The sequence below is a fragment of the Chiloscyllium plagiosum genome, unplaced genomic scaffold, assembly GCF_037043375.1.
Source record: "Chiloscyllium plagiosum isolate Xiang-an unplaced genomic scaffold, Cpla_swu_hap1 HiC_scaffold_1, whole genome shotgun sequence".
In the NCBI taxonomy this organism is placed as follows: Eukaryota; Metazoa; Chordata; class Chondrichthyes; order Orectolobiformes; family Hemiscylliidae; genus Chiloscyllium; species Chiloscyllium plagiosum.
In genome coordinates this window covers 39,770,843-39,793,030 of record NW_028270139.1, presented here as the reverse complement: position 1 = coordinate 39,793,030, position 22,188 = coordinate 39,770,843, and the positions used below count along the sequence as shown (strand labels likewise).

At 39.2% G+C, this 22,188-nt stretch overlaps 1 protein-coding gene across 10 annotated transcripts in view; it reads left to right on the top strand.

The window, feature by feature from the left end:
• The window catches only part of LOC122552612 (coiled-coil domain-containing protein 158-like), a 174,314-nt gene that overhangs the window by 111,784 nt on the left and 40,342 nt on the right, over window positions 1–22,188 (top strand). For all 10 annotated transcript variants that reach the window (XR_006312432.2, XR_015756929.1, XM_087986075.1 and 7 more), the window contains 4 exons: window positions 4,299–4,488; window positions 8,653–8,805; window positions 10,198–10,310; window positions 21,178–21,336. Coding sequence is in view for 8 of the 10 variants with exons in the window: in XM_087986075.1 (XP_087842201.1) it covers window positions 4,299–4,488; window positions 8,653–8,805; window positions 10,198–10,310; window positions 21,178–21,336 (615 nt within the window). In the remaining 2 variants the exon portion in view is untranslated. The remainder of the gene's footprint in view (window positions 1–4,298; window positions 4,489–8,652; window positions 8,806–10,197; window positions 10,311–21,177; window positions 21,337–22,188) is intronic.

Genomic DNA, 22,188 nt, shown 5'->3' with positions numbered 1-22,188 from the left:
CTTCTGTAAATAAATGCTGTTCAGAGTCCTGCATTAACTGTGTACTTTTCCTTAAAATTTGATCTTCTTAAAGTGCAGCATCTCACATTTACTCATATTAAACTCCATCTGCCATCTCTGCCCATATCTGCAACTGATCTATATCCCACTGTATCCTTTGACAGCCTTCTACACTATCCACAACTGCACAGATCTTTGTATTGTCTGCAAACTTACTATTAGCCCATCCATCTACATTTTCATCTAGGTCATTTATACACATCACAAACAGCAGGGGACCCAGTATGGATCCCTGCGGACCACCATTAGTCACGGACCTCCAGCCTGAAAGGTACTCTTCCACCACTACCCACTGCCTTTTATGGGCAAGCCAATTCTAAATCCAGACTGCCAAGTCACCATGGATCCCATGCATATTAATCTACTGGATGAGCCTTCCATGAAGCCTTATCAAAATCCATGTAAACAACACCCACTGCTCTACTCTTATTGATCACCTTGTCACCTCCTCAAAAAATTCAATAAAGTTAGTAAGATATGACCTGCCCTGTATAAAGCATTGCTGACTGTCCCTAATTAGGCCATGCTTTTCCAAATGTGCATAAATCCTATTCTTAAGAATTATCTCCAATAACTTCCTAACCACTGATGTGAGACTCACCAGTCTACAGTTTCCTGGGTTATCCCTAATTCCTTTCTTGAACAAAGGATCAACATTAGCTACTCGCCAGTCCTCCGGGATTGTGATCAGAGTGTCGTTGGTTTTTGAGTAGTCATGGAAATGGACAAGGAAACATGAAATGTGAAAATACTCAACTGGAGGATGGATAAATTTCTAAGTTGAAAAGAGATTTGAACAAGTGGTTTGGCTTCAAAGATTGGCAGGTAAAATAATACTAAGCAAAGGAAAGCCTCAAACAATGAGATACTTTGGGGTAAAGATTAGGCACATTCCCACATGACAACAAAAGGAAGAACATCCAAAATACAAACTCCCTGGATAAATGAAGATATGAAGATTAAAATAAAAAAGGAAATGGAAACTTATAACAAATGTCAGGTTTGTTGTTTTCAAATGTTAGAGCATTTGAACTAAGAAAAGGAACTAAGAAAGTTCAAGGAAGGATGTTTGAGAATAGATGAGATAAAATAAACCAGAGCCCAAAGTAGAAATTTTAACAGCATAGCCAAATGAAAGGTGAGCCAGTCATGGACCAGAAAGGAAATTGCATGGAAACTGAAAGAGCAAACGTTTTGAAAATGTACAGTTATATGGTGGATGCTAAAGATAGCTGATAAGTGCCTTGGAACATTGTACCAATGAAGAGGTAAATTTTGCCATTTAGAATAATTAAATGCAAAAAATGTATTTAATAGAAATAAATTACGGATACCGATCTTTAGCCAATTCGATACAGTCCATGTAATATCAAGAAACGGTTGGACGCACTGATAACTGCAAAGGCTATGGACCCTGATAACATTCCAGAATAGTACTGAAGAATTGTGCTCCAGAACTTGCTGCTGCCCTAGCCAAGCTCTTCAAGTACAGTTATAGCATTAGCATTCACTTGACAAATTTGGATATTTGCCCAGGTCTGTCCTGTACGCAAAAGGTAGAACAAATCCAAACTGGCTAATTCCCGCACCATCAGTCTTCTCTCTCATCAGTCACGTGATGGAAAATGTCATCAACAGTGCTATCAAGCAGCACCTACTCAGCGATAACTCATTCAGTGACACCTAGTTTGGGTTCCACCGTGAGCTCTTAGCTCCTGACCTCATTGCAGCCTTGGTTCAAGCATGGACAAAAGAGTTCAATTCTAGAGGTGAGGTGCGGGTAACAGCCCTTGTCATCAAGGCTGCATTTGACAGAGTGTAGCATCAAGGAGTCATACCAAAACAGGAATTAATGGGTATCAGAGGGCAAACGTTCTGCAGGTTGGAGTTATATTGGGCACATTGAAAGATGTGTGATGCTGGAAAAGCACAGCCTGTCAGTCAGCATCTGAGGAGCAGGAGAATTGACGTTTCGAGCATAAGCTCTTCGCCAGGAATGAGGCTAGTGGCCTAAAGGGGCTGAGAGATAAATGGGGTGGGGAGGTGTGGTTGGGTCTGGTGGGAAGGTAGCTGGTTCAAGAAGGCGGTGCCGGGTTGGAGTGTTGGACCTGGGATAAGGTGGGGGGAGGGGAAATTCAGAAACTAGTGAAATCCACATTGATGCCATGTGGTTGGATGGTCCCAAGGCGGAAGATGAAGCGTTCCTCCTCCAGGTGTCAGGTGATTAGTGTTTGGTGGTGGAGGAGGCCCCAGGACCTGCATGTCTTTGGTGGAATGGGAGGGGGAGTTAAAGTCTCAGCCACAGGGCGGTGGGGTTGTTTGGTTCAGCTGTCCCAAAAACATTTCAGGAGTTCCTCAGGGTAGTGTTCTGGGCACAACCATTTTCAGTTGCTTCATCAAGGACCTTCATAAAGTCAGAAGTGGGGATGTTCGTCAACGATTGCACAATCTTCGACAACATTCACAACTCCTCAGATAGTGAAACAGTCTATGTTCAAATCCAACAAGATTTGGATAATATCCAGGTTTTGGCTGATAAGTAACAAATAATATTTGTGTCACTCAAATGCCCGACAAAGTCTATCTGCAATAACAGATAATCTAACCATTTCCTCTCGACACTCAATGGTGTTACTATCACTGAATCCCCCACTATCTACATCCTTGGGGTTACCATTGACCAGAAACTCAACTGGACTCACTGCATAAACACAGTGGCTACTAGACCAGCTCAGAGACTAGGAGTACTGCTGAAAAAAAACCTGACTTCTCCACCATCTACAACATACAAGTCAGGAGTGTTATGGAATGCTTCCCACTTGTCTGGATGGATGCAACACCAACAACATTCAAGAAGCTTGATATTATTCAGGACAAAGCAGCCTGCTTGGTTGGCACCACATGCACTCCCCCTATCACTGACTCTTGGTAGCAGCAGTATGTCCTAACTACAAGGTTCACTGCATAAATTCACCAGAGATCCTTCGACAGCACCTTCTAAACCCACACCACTTCCATCTAGAAGGACAAGGGCAGCAGATACATGGGAATGCAACCACCTGTGGTTCTCCTCCAAGCTACTCACTATTCTGACTTGGAAATATATTGTCACTCCTTCACTATTGCTGGGTGAAAATCCTAGCGTTTCCTCCCTAAGGACACTGGGGGTCAACCTACAGCAAGTGGACTGCAGCAGTTCAAGAAGGCAGCTCACCACCACCTTCTCTAGGGCAACTAGGCAATAAATGCTGGGCAACGATGCCCAGATCCCACAAGTGAATTTAAAAAAAGATTGAATTGTCTAGAAATAAATGGGGATGTATCAGATATGCAAGTATTGAAATAAAAATATGGAGAGGAATAGATAAAGCTGGGGAGAAAAATGAAAATAAGAAGCTGATAGTGGTTTGTAGCATATTGAAAGGAATATACAGGAAAAGAAAGTATTGACCTTGCTGTCACAGTTGGGTTATAAAGGAAATTGGACAGTCCAACTGAGGGAGGAGCACGTAGAAAACCATTCTAGTCAATAGGCAGAACTAAAATTTAGAGCTAATGAGAAGTTTTGAGAGAATATTTTATCCCTTGCAGAAATTTAGTTAGGTTGGAAAATGGTGCAGGGGGACTGGAAGCAAAATGTCTGGACAGAGAACCAGGGTAAAATCTAAGGTTGGGATCATCAAATGAAGTAATGGAGAAGGTAACTGGGCAATGGCTACAGACAGTGGGGTCGGGGGGAGCTGTGGAAAGAGTTAGAGGTAATATAACAGCAAGCAAGTAGCAAAAGAACATGGACGAACAAGAGTATTTAAAGTTCCAAGGTAAATTCAAAAAGTTAAACTAAACCTTACCCTCAACTACTTACCAGAGGTTCCCATTTCCTTTAAACCTTTGCAATCTGTTTCTGATGCACTGTTTTCTGAGAAATCCCTGTGCAGATCACTGCAATTGTAACATATTGGTGAAATTGTCATTATTATTACAACAGTTTGTTTCTGAGTGACTGGGTGAAAGAAATCAGCAGTTGAGTTATTTTCAGGAACTTTGTTTTGATTAGCATAAATTTGCTTATAAACAAGGTTGATACAAGTATCAAGTAAATGGAGGTATGGTATGTAGGCTGATGTGCTGTTTTTAGAGTAGTCGTCTATAGGTAGAAGTGTATTTATACATGTGCACTCTTGAGTTGTCACCTTATAATAATTTAATTTTGTGCGAATAACTTTGTTTTCTGTTAGACTGAATTGGATCACAAAGAATCACAAATGCAAGAACTAAAGGCACATCTCTCTGAGTTGGAAAAGGAGAAAATAAAGTTAGTAAATTCTGCAACTCAGCAAATGTCTGAATTGAGAGATTTGTTACAGGAAAAGGAAGTGCTTGCAAATGAATTAAATCTCATCCAGAATCAAATGGCTGAATTGAAAGGTATGAGATAGTCTGCCAACAAGGTTTTGGGATATTGATCGTGCTCCTTGCATTTTGTCAGTAATATCTTAAACTCTTCATCTTCCCATCACTGTAAAACTCTATGTTAATATAAATGTGAATTTAAAAGTTGATGATAATCTGAGGTCTTAACATTTCTCTGCAAAATAGTTCTGTTGGTGAATTGTTTGATAATGCAAACTAATGCTATAAGTGGAACAGAAACTGCTTAATTGGATGTTGTATAATTGTTAAAATAAGGAAATTTTGAGAAGTGATAGAATGGATTTTAATCACATTTTTTAAAGTGATAAGAACACCTTCTTAAGAATTTCATATTGTATTGTAAAACTTTTAAAAGGTTATATGGTAGGGGTGACTGTTGTTCTCCAAATTTTGCTGTGATGGATATTGGAAATGATTTATGCATTCAGGGCAAACATACTGGTAGGAGCTATACCTTCCGTTAGGCCCAGTAGCTTCTGGGATATGTATTTCAAGAGGTAATCGCTCAACAGTTACATTATAAACACTGAGGTGGGAAGAGGACCTATCTCAACAGGTAAGTTATCAACATTGAACAGGTGTTCCAAAAATGATAACCTACAAAGGAAAGCACTGAGCTGCGTGGAATCACTGCTGCCAAAAAAGAATTGAAGGTAATGATGCACCTACAGCCAGCGGGCCAACCAATAGACAATCAATTCTGTGACAGTGGCCCAAATATTCTGATTAAGTTTGCAATCCCTGTTTCTGCCCCTTTTCAGATTAAAAATTACCAAATTACCTTTGGCTGTTGTTTTGCGCTGGAGATTTCTGGACGGGGTACTCAATCCACCAGTCTCTGGTTGTGGAGGGGCGTCTTTGTCGGTTCTGGGTTGAAGGAAGGCGTGGAGTTAAGCTGGTGCCATGATGATGTGTCAAATCCAGTAGGGTTGGTGGCAGTGGAATAGGGACTGAGTTGTGTGGGGGTTCTGGTCGGATGTGATTGTCAGGGTTATGGGTCTATAAGGAGTTAAGGGAGTCAGTGATAAGTCAGGGGGTCCGTTTATTAATTACCAAGGGGTTACAGTAGGTTTTTAATCCTCTCACTTATCCTGGATAACTGTTAAGCTTTGTTCGTCAGTTGGAACATTTCGAATTTTCCGACTTTACTGCACTCTTCAGGAGTACTCCAGATGAGAAATTGCCAGTTGAAAAATTACTACAGACTTTGATCATATTTGAATTTTAATGTATTGTTAAGATTCCTTAATTCCAGCATATTCTGGTATATATACTAGTCAAAGGCTAGCTTTAAAATCTATATTTTCACTTTGCATGAAAAGCAGTTATATTGCTGATTTCCAATCTGCTCGGACTGTTCTAGAAACTAAGCTATTTAAGACAGCGTACACCTCAGTAGTGCTGGGACCAAGACTCTTGCAAGGGAATGAACTGGAATTACTGGTGAGAGAACTGAGTAGGGAAGGGAAGGCATGTAGGCAGAATCAGCCCCTTGTAGTGTCTGTGTAATGAGATACCATTTGATGGTTTTTAGCAAGTTAACATAGCAAGCGAAAAATCAAAATGGTAACAAAAAGAAAAATTATGCATCCAAAGGAATTCAAACTAAATTGTATCGGTGTCTGTGCACTGTAAGAAGCAAAATTATAGAGCAGGTCATAGCTTGAAAAGTAAAATTATGATGTTTTATTACTTTTATCGTGTCATGGTTCTCCACCTGAATCATCATTAGAATTTCAGCACAATGACAGCTGTTGGTTAAAACTTTCTGATATAAAGCTTTAAAGAAGCATAAGAGGGATGGATTAGCTGTATTGATTACAGCTATGACCTGTGCACTGCAGCATGAAAACATCTCAATAGATATGCAGCACAAGCTGAATGCTTTCAGACTGAACTGAGGAATAGCTAATGCATCTATCACCTTATTGAGAGTATATTGTGAGCTGCCACTTAGTGGATAACAAACTAAGAATGAAGCTTTAGCTTTAGATGATATAGCTAAATATTTATTAATATTAGAATAATTTCAGAGGATTTTTGTTACCCAAAAATATATCTTGAAATAAGAAAAATGTTTGCGGCTGGAAGGGAGAACTTTTATTGCCAATGTTTATACATTTATTTTCTCATCTATTACTGCCTCAAAGAAGCATACATTTCTTGACCTACTTGTGGCTAATGAATCCAAGCAAGTAGGGAAAAAAAGTGGGGAAAAGTTTAGGAAACAATGATTTTATACAGTTAGGGTCAACTGAAGAAAAGGAGTGGGAAAAGAAATATAGGATAATGAGATTTAAAAAGAACTTTTCTCCAGGTGAGATGGAAGGAGAAAATTGCAAACAAGCCAAGTGATCAGGAGCAGGAAACATGAACAGGAGATAAAAAGACATGCTCTATTCCATGGGTCAATAGAGGTTTTAGAGCAGATTTAATTCTAAACAGGTGATTTATTGCTCTTAAGACAATGAATAGTATCTGAAACTGAGGCAGTAAAGAATAAAGGAAGGCCAAAATGAAGAGTATAGAAGTTGAGGAGAGCTTAATAAAAGGTCCCTCCCAAAATGTGGAATAAAAAGATTTTCTATTGGGATACTTGTAATATATAAGTAGGATGAGCGCCACTAAGAGATGAAGTAGATAAACTTGTAGAGAATGAAGGGATGTGGAGGCAGTCAATAAGTGCATTACATCAAGGAGAATTATGAATATTAACATTACAACCACGAGAGGATGACACAGAAAACTGAGTGGAAGATATTATTTAATGAAAGATCTATCGTTGACTGTTCTATTGAGCCGATGTAAGGAATATCAGAAATGGCATAGCTCCTCAGTAATGTGATCAGTCAGCAGTTTCAGCCATGAAATTTAACCATTGATTGCAATATTGGGAAACGGAGGCCCCTGGCTAGTAGGGCACTGGGATACTTCTACATTGAACTTCTACATGGTAGGCATGATTTAGATATATGTTGCACAAACTATGTGGCACACATTCAGTAGGAGATTGTGGGTATTGTAGGAAAGATTGGATCATTGATGGGAAATTTGAAAAGCTGCCTGCATTTGTGTCTGCGCTAAAAGGCAAAGTAAGACAGAAATCCTGAGAGTCTGCAAGTTCCAAGTGAAAGCAAAAGGCACGGCAGAAATTTCGTAATGATCCAAGTAAGCGTAAAGTGAGTGAGTGCACAGAGGGCAAGCAAAGACCTATGAGATGCACTATGTTCTGATTGATGAAACAGGTCCCTGGCCCTTGCCTGCAAAACAGCTGGAAGCAACATTGGAAAGTAAGATGCCAGTCAGTTCCAAAATGCAGTATTGAAGTGCTGAATGATGCTTTCATTAAGTTGGAGATGTGCAGTGATGATATGGTGGGACTGATGTTTTGCTGGTGCCAACCTCTGTAGGTGGAGGGTGCAGGGGGTCACTGCCCATGGAATGTGCCCTGAAATGTAGGGGAATGCTGCCCAAGGTGAGCACTCAGTGAAGGCACCAGACAGCTGCAGCCACTGGGTAACAGTTCTGACTTTCATGTCAGGAATTGGCAGCTGGTATCTGCTGGGATGCGTTCCCTCACTGACTTTTCAGGGGGATGGGTGTAAAACACACCATCTGACAAGGTCTGCCCATGACATTATTGTTGAACTTGCACGAGATCCCATTTCAGAGGGGTCCTATTGAAGGAATGATGAAAAACAATGGGCAAAGTAGAGCAAAGATGAGATAATTGAGTTGGTATTTTATACCATAGGAAAGATAACAAAGATATACTAATCATTGACTGCTTCCACTCATTGGAACTTGGCATGATTTGAAATAATTAAAAAGATAGATTAGAAAAGTGTATTTACATGGAGAATAATTGGAATGTGGAATTTTCTACCACAAGCCACTTACAACACAATATCCATAGATTGTCTTAGAAGGTAATCAGTTTGTTTATAGGAAAGATATTGAAATATTATTGGAGCAGGCCGCATCAGGAGAAATATGCAAAATGTACTCGTTGGGCCAAATGATCTGTTACTGTTTTGAGATGCTTTGACTCTGCATTGTGTTAATGTGAAATATATTAAATAATTACTTTTGAATACTCTGAGTTGTGTTATCCATTTGCTTGAGGTTGTGATTTCACTCTTTATTTATTGATCATAGAGGAGTATGAAAACTTGCAGAGGACCTACACATGCAAAACTGAAGAGTATGACTGGGCTACAAACAAACTTAAAGCTCAGCTGAAATCAACCCAAACTGATCTTGAGCAAACCAGGGAGGCGATGAAAGTACTCGAAGGAGCAGATACCCATGGTAATCATTTTCAGTCCAAACTTTTTCGACTTATGCTAGCTACTTAGTTGTATATCCTTTTACCCTGTATAGTGTGACAGTAGTGATTTTTTAAAATTCCGTATGAATAGTCACATGACAGTAGAGAACTTCAGTTCATTCCCCCAGCCCCCCTCCCTCCCTCTATTTATTTTGCAGCCCCCCCTCCTCACCCCCAATCCTGTTGAAAGGTTCCGACCTGAAATGTTAACTCCCCTTCTCCTCTGCTGCTGCTTGACCTGCTGTGCTTTTTCCAGCTTCATTCTTCATCCACTCTATCAACAGAGACATGCTATCAAAGCTTTTGCACTCATCAGGCCAGGTACAAGAATGTCAACTTTCAAAAGCAGCAACAAGTTATATTGTATGAGAAAAGGCTGCTGATTGGCTTAGAAGGTGATTTTGATTGGTCAAGGCACTACCACTGAATTCATTCTGCCCTAATGCTTGCAAAACTGAAAACTCCAACAGTAAGCATTTTTTGTTCAGGAATAATCAAATTATATATGATTAAAATTTGGCACTTTGACTGTTGAACAACATGTATATTAAAGTAATATTCCTTCAGGCATTTAGTTAACCAAATAAGCAAAATTACCTGAGCATCTTGAAAAAAAAAATTTTTAGTAGTTTTTTCTTTGCGCAATTCACGTGATTTTTAACTTTGTCTACCCCAGTCCAACATGGCACTTCCATATCAAGAAGACATCTAACATTCATCTGACCATACTCCATCAAGTGTTCCACATCCCTTTATATTTTAATGCTCTTGCAATATACAACAATACAGAGATGTAATTACAATCCTTTATGTATGTCGGAGAGGAAAAGCTCAGTGGGAACAGTAAATTACAGAAAATGCTGCAATTCACAATAGTCAGTTTGCCTCTCGAAGATTTCAGATGACAGGTCACTGGTCTCATTTTTCCCTTTCTGACATAGCTTGACGTGATCTCCATTTCTAGTATTTTCTCCTCTCATTTCAAATTTCAAATTTTGCAATTTTATGCTTCTGAATTTTTATGAATAAAGTGTTTTTTTAATAATAGGTACCATAATATTGGTGGAAAATAGCAGTCACCTTGTAAGACCTGACTGAAGAAAAGTCATTTACACTATTTCTAAGAAAGGCCAACAATCTTACACCAAAGATATGGCAAGGAATTAAGAGACCTTGATTTCTGTTATACTTGAAGAATCTGAAGAAAAATATTCTATTGAACACCAGTAAAACTTTGTTGGAACTCTTCTACTTTTCTACCATATTTGTTTATTTACCAGAGGGATTTGTTACTCCATAGTTATACCCTTGCTGCCTTGTTATCGATATCATGCCCTAATGCAATTTTAAAAGTTAAATTCTGTGCCCTGCAGCAATGAAAGTTGCCGTGGGAATGCAAAAGCAGATCACAGCCAAGCGTGGGCAAATTGATGCACTTCAGAGCAAGATCCAGTACCTAGAAGAAGCTTTAGAGAATTCTGAAAGGGTATGCAGTAATTCATTAATTTTCTAAACTTATTCAAACTATTGATTACAAACAATTTATTTCATTGATCACCCTCTAATTAATGATATCTCAACATCTAATGCAGGAGTGGGGAACACACTCCAACAAACATTTTTCCTTTAGTACTTTGCACTGTATTGACTCATCCTAACCTTATGCTTTCTAATCCTCTTAATCTGTTTTAGCTGGAGACTTTGTTTGCTGATATTTTTTGATGGCTTTCCTTGTGCAAACAAAACAAAAATATATCCCTTCCAGTTTAGATTAGATTTAGATTACATTACAGTGTGGAAACAGGCCCTTCGGCCCAACAAGTCCACACCGACCTGCCGAAGCGTAACCCACCTATACCCCTACATTTACCCCTTACCTAACACTACGGGCAATTTAGCATGTCCAATTCACCTGACCTGCACATCTTTGGACTGTGGGAGGAAACCGGAGCACCCGGAGGAAACCCACGCAGACACGGGGAGAACGTGCAAACTCCACACAGTCAGTCGCCTGAGGCGGGAATTGAACCCAGGTCTCTGGCGCTGTGAGGCAGCAGTGCTAACCACTGTGCCACCGTGCCGCCCACAGTTTTATCAGTAAAGTAATTATTATAATCTTTTGCAGAAATTTAGCCAATTTTTAAAATTTTACTTGTCAAGTTCTATTGTCCATTGTCACCAATGCTTGTTTTTTTCTATTACTTTACTTAAGTTGAGTCCGACTTCAAACAAAGTGATCAATTATGGAATCGCTTCAGTGCCAGTTAATGCTGAATTCTGAATTTCAGACTCATATTGAACATCATGTGTTCTTTGGGTAACAGATAGCCATATGTTGTGTTGATTTCTCAGGATTTCCACAAGTGAAAAGCTTACTGTGAAGCTTCAGCCTATTGGAGTCCTCAACACTGATCCTTACAGTAAAAACTAGAAAAACTGCGGATGCTGTAAATCAGAAACAAAAGCCCAAAATTTAATCTGATTTCTGTCCACATATGCTGTCAGATCTGCTGAGCTTTTCCAGCAATTTCTGTTTCTGATCCTTATAATCCCTCGAACACTGAAGCTGGTCGAGAACTCTAACATCTAGGGGTGGGATGATATCTTTCCCAACATGTAACAAAATTCTTCACATGGTTGATGGATGGATGGATGGAAGGAAAGAAGCAGAGATACAGATCAGCTTACGATATTGCATTTTGAGAAAAAGCCCAGTGCAGAGTTCAGATTTTTGAAATTGCAGGAGTTGAAGAAATTCCCCAATACTTTATTATTGATATACTGTCCTATTTGTAACTTCCACCCTGACCTTTACTGTAGTGCACATTTGAAACATTGCTAAGGAGAAAAGCTCCATAGAATACCATTTTCAATAGCAGTGAAAACAACAGCAGTTTACTTACACATTGTTCATTCTCCCCTTTACCTTATTCACTTTCTTTTTCATTCGTTACCTTACAACCATATGAATTAGTGTAGGAGTAAGCCATTCCATCCCTCAAATCTGCTTCATCATTTAATAAAATATGCCAGATTTGATTATAATCTCAATGCACATTCTGCCTCCCCCGATAACGTCTCACCCCTTTGCTTAATAATAACATATTCACCTCTGCCTGAAAAATACTTAAGGACTGTATTTCCACCACCTTTTCAGGAAGAGGGTTCCAAAGATTCATGACGATTTGAACGAAAATAAATTGCCTCATCCTGTTTTACATAGGCAATATGTGCCCCAGTTCTAGACTCTCCCAAAAGAGAAAACATGCATTTCACATTTACCTTGTCAGGACCCCTCAGAGACTTTCATGCTTCAATCAAATCACCTCTTTGTCTTCTAAATTCCACTGGATCCAAGCCTAGCTCATCTAATGTTTCCTAATATAACAACTTCTCATTCTAGGTAATAGTGTAGTAAACCTTTCTTGAACTACCCCCAATGCATTTACATCCCTCCTTAAATGAAGTAATCAATGCTGTGCAGATTATTTCAGCAGCTTCACCAGTGCTGTATATGACTGAAGCATTGCCTCCCTACTTGTGAATGTAATTCCTCATTAAAGCGATAATATTTTATTCGAATTTCTAATTACTTCACATATCTGCAAATTAATCTTTTGGAATTCATGTGTCAGGGCATCCAGTTTCCCCTGCGTCACAACCTCTGCAATCTCTCACTGTTTATATAATAAGTTTCTTTTTTATTCTTCTTGCCAAATTGGACAATTTCACATTTTCCTATATAATGTAACATTTGCCACATCTTTACCCACTCGCTTAATCTATCTGTATATTTTTGTAACTTCCCTACGTCTTCTTCACAACTTACTTTCCTACATATCTGTCTGTCATCAGCAACTTAGGTAGCTATACCTTCTGTCCATTCATTTAAATAATTTATATAACTTGGAAACAGTTGAAGTCCTGTGCCAGTCCCTGTGGCACACCACTTATTGCATTTTTCCAACGTGAAAACAACACTTATACCTAACGTCTGCTTTCCTGTCAGCAAGTACGCTACCCATACACAATAAGCTTTTATTTTACTCAATAAGCTTTGATGCGGTATCTTATGTAAAGTCTTATAGAAATCTAAGTACAGTACATCCACCGATTCCTCTTTATCCACATGTATGTTTTCTCCTCAAACTACTCCCAATAATCAGCCAACTATCAGGGCCCAGGCTCATGGCAGCCCAAAGCTCCAACTATTTACTCAGTATCACTTCCCTCATGATTGTCATTTTCCCAGGTTCCTCTCTTACGTCTATTTTCTTATTTATTGCTACTTCTGGGATATACTGTTTATTCACTTTCATGAAGACTGATACAAAATACCTGTTCAATTCATCCGCCATTTCATTAATTTCTATTAATCAGTCTCCACTCTCAACCTTTATAGGACCAGTACTCACTTTGTTAATTGTTTTCTTGTGTCAATATTTATAAAAATTCTTACAAAGTGTGTTACATTTCTGTCATACTCTACTTTTTCCCTGTTTGTGAACTTTTTAGTTAATCTTAGCTGTTTTATATATTCTGTTCAATTTTATGAATTCAGTCCAATTTTATGATCTGCCACTTACCAATACTTTAACTTTTAGTTTGATACTTCCTTTAACCTTTGTGGTTAACCATGGATAGCTTATTCGTTGGAATGTATCTATTCAGCATATTCTGAAACATCATTTTAAATGTCTGCCACTGCATCACTATAGATTTATTCTTTAACCTAATTTTCCAATTCACTTTAGCCAGTTTTCGTGTTCTTCTTTAAATTTTAAGAAATAGTCTCAGGCCTTTTTCTCTCAAACTAAATATAAATTTCAATATTATTCTAGCTGTTATCAGGGCACCATCGCTATGAGATTAATATTTTTTAAAAATACTTTCTTATTGCATAATACCAGATAAAGCTTGCTCTCTGGTCAGTTCCAGAATATGCTGCTCTAAGAAGCTATCCTGAAAACATTCAATGAAATCCTCATCTGAGTTTTCTTTGCCTGTCTGACTTTTATCGTCGAAATGTAGATGAAATCTTCCATGATAATTACTGTGCTTTTCTCACAAGCTATTACTGTTTCTTAATGATCTGCCCTACCATGTGGTTCCTGTTATGTGGCCTATAAATCATACCCAAAAGTAGCATGCCTTTATCATTTCCCATTTTTATCCAAGCTATTTCCATAACTTGGGTGATGCCTTTGTATTGTGCTAATATCATCATAATATATCACAGCCTCCTCTCCACCTTTTCTATTCTTTTGTCATTCTTAAATGTCTTGCACCTTCAAGATTCAGGTATTGAAGCATACCATCCTGCAGCTACGCCTCGATAGTGGCTACCAGATCATACTTGCTCACTTATATTTGCATTCTGAGTTCATCAGGTTTGTTTTGAATGTTAAATGAATGCAGATACAGAGCCTTTAATGTTATCCTTAACTCTCTTAGCCTCCTCACATATTCACATGACTTTCAGAAAACTCCCCATCCAGTGCTATATCTTTGCATGAGGAGAAATTGTGCTTTGCTTTACATTTCCTCACAATTTTTTTCAAGTTGAGCATTTGGAGGTTCTGCAGAAACAGCTTTCCAAAGCTGCTGACCTTGGTTTATTTTCTGTATTATGCAAATTGCTTTCTGAGGACTTAATAGAGTGGCTATATGATGTAACTCATGGCATACTTCACATTTTATCTAATGGAGATTATTGGTGAAATCTTTCATTCCTCCCCAACAAACATTTATAGCTGTGTACTGTGGTAGAGTTTTAAGTCTTCCTGCCAACTGTTTTTGGCAGAAGTTCAAATTTAGTTAAATATAGCTGACTTCCATAATAGCCTTAGAAGGAGTGAATCTGAATCAGTTACACAGAGGTTGTTATACTTCTGATGTGCTCACTTGAAGATATAATTTATACTTTCAATCACACTTCAATATTTACTGTTCTATACTGTAGGTTCATAATTCTGTAATGAAGATAGCATTTCTGAATGGCCAAAATGCCTCAGGAGCAGCTAACTAACTGCAATTGATATACAGTACAAAATGAGAAACCTGGCAAATCATTAACATTCTACTCCTGGAAGAACATGACAAACTGAGATCATAGAATTATATCAGTCAGAAGAGGCCCCTTGGCCCTGAGTTTGACTGACAAAACCTACTGTAAATTTATATTAGTCGTGGTCTAGCACTTGGCCCATTGCCTTGAACATTATGATATTTCAAGTGTTCATCCAAGTACTAAAAAGAAGTTATACAACAGGATTATTTGACACCCAGTCTTGCCCTTCCTTGAACCAGATCTCCGTCACTGTTACAATATGATAATTCCACATTGCAATCTGCATCTAACTCCTCAACCTTACTCATTATGCTCCGCACATTTACGAAGAGTCGCTGAGTTATACAGCACGGAAACAGACCCTTTGGTCCAACTTGTGCAGGCTAGCCAGATATCCTAAACTGATCTAGTCCCATTTGCTAGCATTTGTTCCATATTTCCCCCCAAACCCTTCCTATTTATGTACCCATCCAGCTGTTTTTAAAAGTGTAATTTTATCTGCCTCCAACATTTCCTCTGGCAGCTCATTCCATGCATGTACACACCATCCTACAGTTATGCCTCTATAGTGGCTACCAGATCATACTTGCTCATTTCTGTTTGTGTTCTCAGTTCATCAAGTTTGTTTTGAATGTTAAATGAAAGCAGATACAGAGCCTTTAATCTTATCCTCAACTCTCTTAGCTCCATCACATATTCACATGACTTTTCAGAAAACCCCCCCATCCTGTATCTTTGTATGAGGAGAGATTGTGTTTTTCTTTACATTTCGTCACAACTCACTTCAAGATGAGAAAATTACCCCTCAGGTCCCTTTTAAATCTTTCCCCGCTTACCTTAAACCTATGCCCTCTAGCTTTGGACTCCCTACCCTGGGAAAAGAGACCTTGGCTATTCATCCATTCCATGCCCCTCATGATTTTATAAACCTCTGTAAGATTACCCCTCAGCCTCTGATGCTTCAAAGAAAACAGCCCCAGCCTATTCAGCCTCTCCCTGTAGCTCAAACCCTCCAATCCCAACAACATCCTTGTAAATCTTTTCTGAACCCTGTCAAGTTTCGCAACATCGTTCCTTTAGCAGGGAGACCATAATAGATCATAGTATTCTAAAAGTGGCCTGATCAATGTCCTGATGCCATGCCATGACATGACATGCAACGTGACATCCCAACTCTGACACTCAATGCACTGACCTATAAAAGCAAGCATGCCAAATGCTTTCTTCACCACCCTGTTTACTATGACTTCATTTCCAAGGAACTATGCACCTGCACTCCAGGTCTCTTTGTTTGGCAGTGCTCCCAGGGCCTTACCATTACGTGTATAATTCCAGCCCTGATTTATCTTACCAAAAATACAACATCTTACATTTATCTAAATTAAACTCTATCTGCCACTCCTTAACTCATTGATGCATCTGATCAAGGTCCAATTGTACTTTGAGATAACCTTCTTCACTGTCCACTATACCACCGATTTTGGTGTCATCTGCAAACTTATTTGCCATACCTCCTAAATTCACATCCAAATTCTTTATATGTATGATGAAAAATGGTGGACCCAGCACCGCTTCTTGTGGCACACTGCTGGTCCCATCCTCCTGTCCAAAAAACAACCTTCCGCCAGTACTCTCTGTCTGTACTCTCTGTCTCCTACCTTAATTGGAATTAGAATTATGTATCCAATTGGCTAGCTCCCCCAGAGTCCATGTGATCTAACCTCGCTAACCATGCTACCATGTGGGACCTTGTCGACCGCCTTGCTGAAGTTCATCTAGACAATGACTACCACTTTGTCTTCATCAGTCTTCTTTGTTATTTCTTCAAAAAACTCAATTAAGTTAGTGTGACATGATTTCCCATGCACAAAGCCATGTTGACTGTCTAAATCAGTCCTTGTCTTTCCAAATGCACATAAATCCTGTCCCTCTGAATCCCCACCAAAATCCTTCCGGCCACTCATGTCAGGCTCAGCATCTATAGTTCCTTGGCTTTTTCTTACTGCCTTTCTTAAATAATGCCACCATATTTCCGACGTCTAGTCTTCTGGTACCTCAGCTCACAGCCTTGCATGTTAAATCAGTTTGGATATTTTCTTTCTCCCTTCCTCCGACTTCACCCGTTATCTTATTATTTTCTACTCTAGTGCCAAATGTATCTTAAAATATTTTATGAACCCTGACATTCACCTTTAATATTCTGCCTTGGTTCCCACATCCCTGTCATGTTATTTGCAGCCCATTTCACAGCACTAACAAATGTCCTGCAAGGACCTCAATTCCAGCTCCATTTAGGTGCAACCTATCCAGCTTGTACAGATGCCGTCTTCCCCAGAGTCAATCCCAAAATCCCAGGAATCTAACGCCCTTCTTACTGCTCCATCTTTCCAGCCACACATTCATCTGTCTTATCCTATTGTTTCTGTACTTGCTTGCACACGACATTAAGAGAAATCCAAAGATGACCATGTTTTTGGTCTTGCTTGGTAACTTTTTCTGTAGCTCCCTAGGTTCTGTTCATCCTCCCTCAAAGAATGTCCTGTTGTTAGTCTGTGACATACTTGACACAGGTACCAGGGAGGCAACATATTTTCCTACAATCATGTTGATGGCCACAGAATGCCTAGGAGATATAATAGCATTCCAAAAATACTAAACAATCAAGGGTCTTAAGTTGGGGAGAAAATAAATGCAATAACTATCTGGAGACTTATGGGCTATAGGCTGATGCATCCTCTGGAGCTAATAGATTGTATCCTGGAATTTTAAGGAAAGCTGAAGAGATAGTGGATACACTGGTGATAATCTTCCGATTGTGTAGTTTGTGCTGTCAGTGTAGTACCCTTGGTCCTGGAGGAACGCTGTCTCGTTTTTACTATATCAATTGTACATGGTAGAAATGACAAATAAAAAGCTATTAAAAAAAAAACAATTTTGAGATTCTGGGCAAGTGCCAGAGGTCTAGATAACTTACAATGTAGCACTGTTATTCAAAACAGGAAGGAGACGGAAGTTTATTAAAAATGCTATAATAGCAGAACATTAAGTTCCACAGATTCAACATCCTATGGCTGAAGAAATCCTCCTCATCTCAGTTCTAAAGGATAATCCCTTCACTATGAGATTGTCCCCTTTAGTGCAAGTCTCTCCTACTAGTGGAAACATCTTCTCCATAGACACTCTATCGAGGCCTTTCAATATTCTTTACATTTCAATCAAATCTCCCCTCAGCCCTCTAAACTCTGTCAAGTACAGAGTCCTCAACTGCTCCTTGTGACAAGCTCTTCATCACCAGAATCATTCTTGTAAATCTCCTCTGGACCCTTTCCAACGCCAGCACATCCGTCCTTAGATACTGGGTCAAAGACTGCTCTCAGTGTTTCAAATGTGATCTGACCAGAGCTTTATACAGCCTCAACAGTACATCTGTGTTCATGTATTTTGCTCTCTTGAAATGAATTGCATTTTCCCTCCTAACTGCCAACTGAATCTACATGTTAACCTTCAGAGAATTCGGAACTAGAACTCATCCGTCCCTTCCTGCTTCAGACCTTTGAAGTCCTTCCTCATTTAGAAAATAGTCTGCAACTCTATTTTTCCTACCAACGTGCATAACCTCTCACTTTCCCATCTGTATTCCACCTGTCATTTCTTTCCCACTCTCCTAGTACGTCCAAGTCCTTCTACAGCCTCCCCACATCCTGAACTACCTGTCCCTCCACCTATCTTTGTATCATCTGAAAACTTAGCAGTGGAGTGGAAACAATGCCTTCAGTTCCTCTGTCCAAATCATCAATGTATAACGTGAATAATTGTGGTCCCAACATGGACCACTACAGATTCGCAGTCAGTCCACGAATCACTGACTGCCATCCTGAAAGAAATCTCCTTTTTACACACTCTCTTCCTTCTGCCAGTCAGCCAATCCTCTATCTATGCCACTACCTGCTCCCTGACACTATGGGCTCTTATTTGACAGCCTTCCATGTTGCACCTTGTCAAAGGCCTTCCAAATCCAAATAGATACTGGGTCTCCTTTGTCAAACTTGCTTGTTACCTCCTCAAAGAATTGTGACAGACTGTCAGGCAGGTTCTCCCCTTGGTGAAGCTATGCTGACTCAATCCTATTTTACTATACACTTTCAAGTATTCTGCAATCTCATCTTTAATTATGCACTTTAAAATTTTGACAACAACTGAGGTCAGACTAACCAGCCTATAATTTTCAGTCTTCAGCTTCCTTCCATTTTCAAATAGGAATGTTACATTAGCCATTTTCCAGTCCAACCAACCAGAGTTTAGCATGACTTCATGAAAGGCAAAATATGTCTGACAAGTTTATTACATTTCTTTTGAGAAAGTAACAAGCAAGATAGATAAAAGGTAACCAGTAGACATAATAAATTTGTATTTCCAAAAGGCATTTGGTAATGTACCACACATTAGGCTAAGTCATAATCTGAGCCCACAGTGTTAGGGGTAGTACATTAGCCCGGATAGAGGATTGGCTTACTAATAGAAGGTAGAGAGTTAGGATAAAGGGACCATTTTCAGGATGGAAATCTCTAACTACTGGTGTGTCACAGGGATCATTGCTGGGACCTCAATTAATTGCTATTTATATATATGTAAATGGGCTGGATGACACAAGTGAATGTGTCTCACCAAGTTTGCAGGTAACGCAAAAATAGTTGGAAAGCCAATCATGAGGATCATATACGCACAGAATCCTTTAGGACAGACAGCCCATTACGTTTTCACCAACAAGAAACTACTCTTAATTTACACTAATCCCACTTTCCAAAACCTGGCCCTTAGTCTTGAATGTTATGACATTTCAAGTGCACATCCAAGTACTTTTTAAAGGTTGTCAGGTTTCCCATCTCAACTGCCATTCCAGGCACTGCATTCAAGCTCCCTACTACCCTCCAGGTGAATAACCTTTCCTCAAATCTCCTCCAAACATCCTGCCTTTCACCTTAAAATTATGCTCTGCTGTTACTGACCCTTCAAATAAGGGGAACAACTGCTTTCTATCCACCCTGTCCATGCGCCTCAATCCTATACACTTCAATCACTTCACAGCCTTTCTTTCCAAAGAAAACCACCCAAGCTTATTCAACTGTTTCTTAGGATGACACAGCAGGTGAAGCGAATGGGCAAAAACATGGCAGAAAGAAAATAAAGTGGGAAAATGTGAGGTTATTGCACTTTGACAGGAACAATAGGAGAGCTGAATGTTATGTAATGGGGAAAGATTTTAGAAAGCGACAGCACAGATGGATTTAGTTGTCTAAGTGCAGGAATCACAAAACTTGCTTCCGAGTTCAGCAGGTAATAGAGAAGCCAAATGAAATGTTGGCCGCTATTTCAAAGTGAGTATAAAAATAAGGTGGTCTTACTAAAACTATCCAAGCATTAGTCAGACCACAGCTGAACAGTTCTGGTCCCCATATCTCAGGGACAATATACTGGCATTGAGAGAAGTACAGAGAAGGTTCATGCGTCTGCACCTACATTTAGTGGTCTAAATGTTGCAGCCAATCCTGTGAACTGCATTTTCAGGAAGTATATCGTGGTCTTCGAGAAAGTGCAAAGGAGATTTGCGAGGATGATACTAGAGAAGAGAGACCAGTTTTATAGAGAGACAAGGAATGCTGGAATTGTTCTCTTTGGTACAGAGAAAGTTAAAGCATGATTTCATGGAGGTGTTGAAAATTGTAAAGGAGTTTGATGTAACAAGAAATGGTATTTAACTTGCAACCTGCCTAGACGTTCTATAGTACTCCAATTTACCCTGCTTTCAGATCAACAAATTTGAAGAATGAGGATAAATTATTCCCCATAAAGAAATTCCAACCATCAAAGTACCTTGTTTCATTCGAAATAGTAAGCCAAAATGTCTGCACACTTAAATTGCTGAAGGCGTTTAACTCATAAATAAGTACATGTGCTACTTCATGACTATTTTTAATTCCAAGGATTCATCAACATTTCTGATGAAGATCATCATAGAAATACATCAGTAAGGCATTTCACTGAAGTTTAGATATTGCCCTTCCAACTTGCATCTCGGGTACCTTGTTTTTTAAAAGTTTTATTATTCTAGCTTTAGAAATCTTATCGCTGTCATTGAGCAATCGGTGTGAACGTTGGAAAGGTTTAAGGCATATCTTTGAACCATATGCAAGATTAAATTTCCCCTCGCTGCTTCCACCTTCTATGTCTTTCAAATAATTTAAAATTAACAAATTCATCGTTTAACCCTTTTTATGTTTTGAAGGAGAAATGCTACCTAAAGGAAGAGAAGGTTCGCCTAACTAAAGAACTTGCCTGTATTCTATCGGAAAGAAATAAAATTGCTGGAGAGCTTGATAGTCTTAAATCTCAAGAAAAATGTTTGAAGGAAAAGCTGGTTAGACTGGAGTCAGCATTAGAAAAGGTAGCTACACTAATTTTAACTTTTCATTAATTATTTAAGATATCTCTTGTGTTTATCACCTTAGATAATAGCAGTGCTGGTGATTAGTTTACCTTAAATAAACTTTGCTTTTTAATATTTACATCTGATTTGAGTTGAGCATACTCAGCATACACTAGTGGACAAGTTAAGCAGACCTTGCTACTATCTAGATGGGAGTGTGTTGCTGGAAAAGCATAGCAGATCAGGCAGCATCTGAGGAGCAGAAGAATCAACATTTCGGGCATAAGCCCTTCCTGATGAAACTTCATTTCTTCTGCTCATCAGATGCTGCCTGATCGGCTGTGCTTTTCCAGCAACACACTCTTGACTCTGACCTCCAGCATCTGCAGTCCTCACTTTCTCCTACTATCTAGACGGGGCTAGCCTTGAATCCAGGTGAAGTAAGGGTGAAAACCCACAGCACCACTCATTTTCTGGTCCACTGCCAACTACACAAATGAAAACTATTTGATAGACCATATGCCACAAGTTAAAGGAGGGGAAATAAATGAAATACCTGTCCCTTGATGAGATTTTTTCTGAGGATCTTCCTTTCGCATAATCTAAAAGATCCGTTGTCATCACTATTCTTTTCCTAAACGTGTCCCCATTATGTGTGAATTGGAGGCGTCGATGTTGGATTGGGGTGTACAAAGTGAAAGATCACACAACACCAGGTGATAGTCCAGCAGGTTTATTTGGAAGCACTAGCTTTCAGAACGCTGCTCCTTCATCAGTTGGTTGTCATTGAAGGAGCAGCACTCCGAAAGCTAGTGCTTCCAATTAAACCTGTTGGACTATAATCTGGTGTTGTGTGATTTTTAACTTTGT